Source organism: Engraulis encrasicolus, chromosome 11 (genome assembly GCF_034702125.1).
Source record: "Engraulis encrasicolus isolate BLACKSEA-1 chromosome 11, IST_EnEncr_1.0, whole genome shotgun sequence".
Taxonomy (NCBI): Eukaryota; Metazoa; Chordata; class Actinopteri; order Clupeiformes; family Engraulidae; genus Engraulis; species Engraulis encrasicolus.
Window position 1 is genome coordinate 23125700 of NC_085867.1, and position 7500 is coordinate 23133199.

Here is a 7500-nt window from a genome sequence, read left to right on the forward strand (position 1 = left end):
CCTAGGCTGCAGCCATATCTAGCCTGTGGTGGGTGCCCTGGCAGGTGGGGGTCCTAGGCTGCAGGCATATACTGTATAGCCTGTGGTGAGGGCCCTGGCAAGTGGGGGCCCTAGGCTGCAGCCATATCTAGCCTGTGGTGGGGGCCCTTGGCAGGTGGGGGTCCTAGGCTGCAGCCATATCTAGCATGTGGTGGGTGCCCTGGCAGGTGGGGGCCCTAGGCTGCAGCCATATCTAGCATGTGGTGGGTGCCCTGGCAAGTGGGGGCCCTAGGCTGCAGCCATATCTAGCCTGTGGTGGGGGCCCCTGGCAGGTGGGGGCCCTAGGCTGCAGCCATATCTAGCCTGTGGTGGGGGCCCTGGCAGGTGGGGGCCCTAGGCTGCAGCCATATCTAGCCTGTGGTGGGGGCCCCTGGCAGGTGGGGACCTAGGCTGCAGCCATATCTAGCCTGTGGTGGGGGCCCTTGGCAGGTGGGGGTCCTAGGCTGCAGCCATATCTAGCATGTGTCCTAATCTGGACCATGCAGGGTGGTGACCTACTGTTCTAAACACAGCGGAGAGGTGGGGCAGAAAGAAAAAAGAGCCCAACAGTTAGTGCTGTCGGCCGTCTAGCATTTAAATAAGTCAGCTGAGAGCACTGGCACGATGCTGTACTGGACCATCAATGAGGAACAGGAGGAGAAGAGAGATGGAGGGAGGGAGGGGTGGAATGACAAATGAGAAGAGAAGAGAGAGGGATTGGATGCTGAAAGATGACAAGAGAGCATGATGTAACGGGGTGGCATGATGGGACAAGGGGGTTTGAAGGAGAGAGAGAGAAGGGGGGAAATGAGCAATGGCAGACGGGCAGGCAGGCGGGCACACAGACAGGCAGTCTTGTCTTTCATGCTCTGGTTAGAAACACTGCCCCTTCTCTGTAGATGTCTTTAAACAGGGAACACACATAGACACACGCACGCACACACAAACACACGTACGCACGCACATACACACACACACACACACACACACACACACACACACACACACACACACACACACAGACTGTACGTACACATACTACAGGTGCATTTACAGTACACATATTCTTTACCGTCGCTGGTCAGCCAAGCGAGAATGTGAGGTACAGGTGTCAGGAGCTGCGGGAGCGTGAAATAGGATTTGGCAGCCAGGGAGGAGGAGGAGGAGGAAGAGGAGGAGGAGAGGAGAGGAGAGAGAGAGGGAGGAGTAGAAGAGGAGGGAGAAGAGGGGGGGGGGAGGGAGGAGGGAAGAGGAGGGAGAAGAAGAGGAGGAGGAAGAGGAGGAGGAGGAGGAGGAAGAGAAGGAGAGGAGGAGAAGGAGGAGAAGGAGGAGGAGGAGGAGGAGGAGAGAGGAGAGATGAGAGATGGACTGATGAGGAGGAGGAGGAGGAGGAGAGAGGAGAGGAGAGGAGAGAGGAGGAGAGGAGAGGAGAGGAGAGGAGGAGGAGGAGGAGAGAAGGGAGAGGGGGGAAGAGGAGGAGGGAAGAGGAGGGAGAAGGGGGAGGAGGAGGAGGAAGAGGAGGAGGGAAGAGGAGGGAGAAGGGGGAGGAGGAGGAGGAGGAGAGAGGAGGAGAGAGGAGGAGGAGGAGGAGGAGGGAAGAGGAGGGAGAAGGGGGAGGAGGAGGAGAGAAGGGAGAGGAAGAGGAGGGAAGAGGAGGAGGACGAGCAGGAGAAGGAGGAGGAGGACGAGCAGGAGGAGGAGGAGGAAGGGGAGGAAGCGATCATTCAGAGAAGGGAGAGGAGGGAAGAGGAGGGAGAAGGGGCAGGAGGAGGAGGAGGAGGAGGAAGAGGAGGAGGGAGGAGGAAGAAGAAGAGGAGGAGGAGAGAAGGGAGGAGGAGGAGGAGAGAAGGGAGAGGAAGAGGAGGGAAGAGGAGGAGGACGAGCAGGAGGAGGAGGAGGAAGAGGAGGCAGCGATCATTCAACTTGCCACTTATTTTTATGATGTCGACACAATGCTGTCCTTTACACACACTATAACCTTCCTACTGCTCATGTTCGGGTCCACTGACCCTTAACACACACGCACACACACGCACGCACGCACGCACGCACGCACACACACACACACACACACACACACACACACACACACACACACACACACACACACACACACACACACACAGAGAGAGAGAGAGAGAGAGAGAGAGAGAGAGACTCTAAGTCTATGTTAACACTATTTCCCCTGAGACGATACCTGTGACCCATCCCTCTATTCCCTTCTCCTCAATAGGATTCCATGAACACTACTATATATCTTCTTCACTCGATGACACCTATTCCCCCCATGGTTGCCCCTGCCATGTTTTGATTGAGGCTACAAGAGACAGACGCAGAGCACTTGTAGTATAGTAGAGGTGACGGGTTTTGTACCATGACTCCTTGACTGCACCATGATGTAGGGCTGTAAAATACATCGAAATTATATTGCGATATTGCTGTCAAACAATATCAAATTTCATAATATTGAGTTGAAACAATATTTTTTGCCATTTGTATATAATGGCAAAAGGTAGGTTACACTAAGCGCAACTAGGGCTGTAACGATACACTCAACTCACGATTTGGTTCGTATCACGATTTTTGACCTACGGTTCGATACACCCCACGATTTCTGAAATGTATCTCCACTGAAGTTTGGAAACACTATCACATCAAATCATAAGGTTGTTTCCTGAACAAATGGGTAATAAAACTTTGAAAGGGCATATCACGATACTGCCTCCTTGTATCACGATACAGTATCGTGACTCTGTGTGTCACGATTTCTCGGTTCGATACAATATCGTTACAGCCCTCAGCGCAGTACATTCCCCTCCACTTGAGCCATTGTGAGCACAGAGCAGACTTGCTACCCAACACTCATTCAGAACACCACTGTGTGTTTCCCTATGGCCCTCCACACACTGCGGAAGGGAGGGAAGATTGTGAATTGTTTAGCACAATTATTGTCTTTATATAGAAATACTGTCTACAAAAATCGAGATATCAATATTGACTGACGTAATTGTGATATTGATTTTTCTCATAATGGAGCAGCCCTGGCTCCTTGCCAGGTTCAGCTCGAAACTCCTTGGAAGTCTCCTGGATGTTGCATGATATGTGTACGCTGCCCTACAAAGGCAAAGTGGAGTAACTACATATTTTGTCAAAATTGGGTTCAGACTGAAAATGGTCTTCATGACACCTCCTTTATCTTGTGACGTAGCCTTACTGGCCCAATGTGTCCTGGTTTAGAGAGATTGCCATGTCAACTTTGCAGAAATATCCAGCCGAATAGCAAGGCTTTGAAGGCATTTCGTTTGAAGGCACTTAGTTTCAATGTAGGCATAGTTACTACACTTTGCCTTTGTAGGGGCAGTATGGGAAAAGGTAAAAAAAGCAAGAGCTGTGCAATTTCTTATTACACTTGTACACAAGGTGACCTGTATTTTTCCTTTTTAAAAAAATATTTTTTTTAGTTTTTTTTAACTTTACTTGATAGGATAGTGTGAGAGGTGGACAGGAAGCGAATCGGGAGAGAGACGGGGAGGGGCCAGCAAAGGACCCAGGCCGGGAATCGAACCCGGGTCAGCCGCATGGCAGGCGAGCGGCCCACCGGTTGGCCACGACAGGGCCTCGACCTGTATTTCTCTATAGCACAACTCAGCTGAAAGTGCGTTGACACAAATAGTCCATAAAAGTCCTCCAAGGGCTGTACTATGAACACAAACCAGGATTTCCCCCTGCACTTTAGGCCTATATTGAAGACAAAGCCACCTTTACAACAAACCCCACCATCTCTAGGTCCCCTGAAGTATATCTCAATTGTATTGCAAATGGAATTTCTAAGATTCCTTTACAAAACATGTCATGTTTCATGTGAAGTTGCATAACATTAAAATCATATCGAGGGCTGGATAAGACGGCGAAACATAGGTTCCCAGGCCCTGCCGTGGCCTAACGGTAGGACACTGGGTTACTACACCTGTGACACGGGTTCGATTCCGGCCCAAGTCATGTGCCGATCCTTCCCCGTCTCTTTCTCCCCACTCACTTCCTGTCCCAGTCTTCACTGTACTGTCCAGATAAAGTTGAAAAACACCCCCAAAAATTATTTTAAAAAAGAAACATAAGTTCTCCAACCTTCACTCTACTGCTTGGCACTGCACTGGTTGTCTTCAATGACCACCGAGAGGAGAGGACAGCCAGAGGGGGGAGAGGGAGAGGAGGGGGTGTGGGGGGGTGGGAAACAAAAAAAACATCCCCTTGTCAGTCCTGTAAAATGACCCAGACAAAGTCAGACAGGGAGGTAGGGAGGGAGCACCTCAGTGCAACACCGTGTCTGCCTGTAGTATTCATTCATCAGCAGGGAGACCTGAGCCAAGGAAGAAGTGATTAGAATGGAAGCCGGCCATAGCCTGCAATAACCCACAGCTAAGGGAGGTACCTCTATAGGGAGTACAAGACTGTACTTACTTTGCTATGCATGTGTGTGCGTGTGTGTGTGTGTGTGTGTGTGTGAGAGAGAGAGAGAGAGAGAGAGAGAGAGAGAGAGAGAGAGAGAGAGAGAGAGAGAGAGAGAGAGAATATGTGTGTGTGTGTGTGTGTGTGTGTGTGTGTGTGTGTGTGTGTGTGTGTGTGTGTGTGTGTGTGTGTGTGTGTGTGCCCATTTCTCTCTGTGCATTCCAAGCCACTGCTGGCTTGCAGGCTTGTGCGGTTCGCTGTGGCTGTCACTGTGTGTTCTCCCTGTACTGCCTGCCGTCCCCTTGAGAGTCTGCACATCCTGGCTTCCCTTTTATTCTTAATCACAGCCACAAAGCCAGTCAACCAGCCGGGACTCAGCACACACACACCTCCACGCATACAGAGCAGACACACACACACACACACACACACACACACACACACACACACACACACACACACACACACACACACACACACACACACACACACACACACACACACACACGTTACATACCCAGACACACATGTACCTGCACTCACACTCACACACACACACACACACACACACACACACACACACACACACACACACACACACACACACACACACACACACACACACGTTACATACCCAGACACACATGTACCTGCACTCTCTCTCACACACACACACACACACACACACACACACACACACACACACACACACACACACACACACACAAGGCATTACCCAACACAGCGCTGTATGTGAGGCACAGGACAGCTGTTCGAGATGGACTGGGGCAGTCACGTACAACCTTCCCTTCAAAACACACCAAGGTCATTTGTATGACCTCCAGGAATGCACATCCTATTTGATGATTTCTGGAGTGTTTACTTGTTCATACTGAGACGTGTAGGGTATATGGGTGGGGGATCATGACGTTCTGGGAGAGAGTTGCTGAAGCAAATGAAGAGCAAGCGACCTCGCAGCAGAAGTAAAGCGCCGATAACGGTCCTACCGGTCAACTATGACCAGCGTGCCGCTGCTTGACAACCCCGCCCGTATCATCAACAGTCTGAGGGCATACCGACAGACAAGCTACACGCGCGGCGTTCCGTTCCACTCTCCAGCCAACAATCATACATGTGCCCACTAGTCACCAGGAGCGCGAGGGAGGAAATGCGCAAACGTACTCAGTGATTCAGTGCGAGTCGGCGATTACCGTCCGCCAGCCACTGCAAAACGGCGCGGGAGTAGAATCAAATCAAATCCTGCTTTTATGGGCAATGAAACGCTTGGCACCTTTTGCCAGCATTTAACTTGGCTGGCTGGATACCCCCTTTCACGGCTGTCGAGAAAAGACTTATGGGTCCTTGCTAAATAAATTATCCGCATTGCTAAAGGACTTGTGTAGGTTTTTCTGGGTCTCCAGCCATAACTCAACCTGACGTGTGATCACCGCCAGCAGGCGTCTCGACTCAATTGCGGCTGATTGATTAATTGATTGATCACTTTCTCGTGCGTCGGCAGCAGCCGAGGCAGAGGCAGAGGAAGAGGCCAGCGGTCGAGGAGAGGAGTGGGGTGGACCGCCAACAGCAGTCACATCTCTCCAAAACACATAAAATACACAGATGTGCTTCATTACCGTCACAAGTTCTGAATGATGCATCATTATCTGACAGCGATGATCTATCCCTAAAAATGAATGCAAATCACGTGTAACTATAGGCTATAGATAAATCGACACAGCTGAGCGGCACACATCTCGTTCATTAAACGGTCATGCAAGGCATGTGAGTTGCATGTAAATTGTCTGGATATTATCTACCAGTTCTGGATGCTACACGTTCATTCAGCACCACACTACTGGACAGCTCCCGAACGGTGGTGCTTGAATAATAGGGGGAAGACTACAGAGCAATAGGCAACAACATGATATCATTCAACACATTTCCCTCGCCCCCCTAGCACATGTGGGGCTCCCTGAGATATGCAGAAAGAACCAGAATAACACTCGACAAAGCACTCACTCACATCAGCCGGTTCTGACAAAGCATTAGCCTGTTTTCTAATGCACGTTCAATGGGGGATACACAAAGAGGCATTTCAAGTAAATATTTATGGCGGTTATTTAAACCTGTCCTTGAAGACGTGTTGCTGGATGGTGTAGGGCTACAGTGATATTCCTAGACTAGAGCGGTTTTGTAACTTCGCGGTACACCATAACCAGCTTGCCTAACGTCCACGCCGTGAGCAAAGAGAACATGCAATCTGAAGAATGCGCAGAAACTCAGACACTCCTCGGACAAAGACGCCTCGCAGACCGCGGTGCAAGGTGCTGCCAAGGTGGAGTGGCTACTCACCTAACTTTTGCCGCCACGGACGAAATAGCATCGTTTCTCAGATTCTTCCTTTTGGACACGGCAGTTCCCATGCTGGCATGGAAACGGCGCCGAAGAGAAAACAGCTCATTCCAGACAGCAGCGCATGGGTGAATGCACGTGAAGAAAACAAAAGAGATGATGCTGCGGTAATAAACGTGGTGGGGTAAGAAGTTCCAGAAGCTGAGATTTTACCTCAGTATTGCAGACATGCTATTACGCCAAGGCGCCAAAAATACTGGAGCTACTATGCCTGACGCTATCTCACGCGCACTGACTCCAGGAGATGCGGACGTGCGTGCACAAGGTACTGTCAACTAGTTGACCGAGAAGGTGGAATGGAAAAAATACACACAGACACGCGCGAAAAGAGCCCTCCCTCCCCGTCTTGTCTTCTTTCCTTCATTGATCAGAGAGAGAGAAAGAGAGAATGTAGGAGGGGCGATGAGAGAGTATGCGAGCTGTGTGTCTGTGTTTCTGTGTGTGGGGGGGTCAACACAGGAAACACACCATACCCCATATATGGAGTGTTCACGTCCTCATTAGTTTCACCATGAGCTCATAGGTAAAAAGGTGAGAGAAGAGGCTCCTTACAGGACAAATTGGGAAACAAGGCTTTAGTCTGAATTTCCTGATTGCAACAATATAATACTCCTTTCATACAAC

At 50.3% G+C, this 7500-nt stretch overlaps 1 protein-coding gene across 1 annotated transcript in view; it reads right to left on the minus strand.

Moving 5' to 3' along the window:
- Positions 1-6887, minus strand: part of nsmfa (NMDA receptor synaptonuclear signaling and neuronal migration factor a) — a 114782-nt gene extending 107895 nt beyond the window's left edge. Inside the window, exon 1 of the mRNA XM_063211138.1 lies at positions 6817-6887. Coding sequence (XP_063067208.1) covers positions 6817-6887 — 71 coding nt within the window. The remainder of the gene's footprint in view (positions 1-6816) is intronic.
- Between the last annotated feature and the right edge of the window lie 613 nt (positions 6888-7500).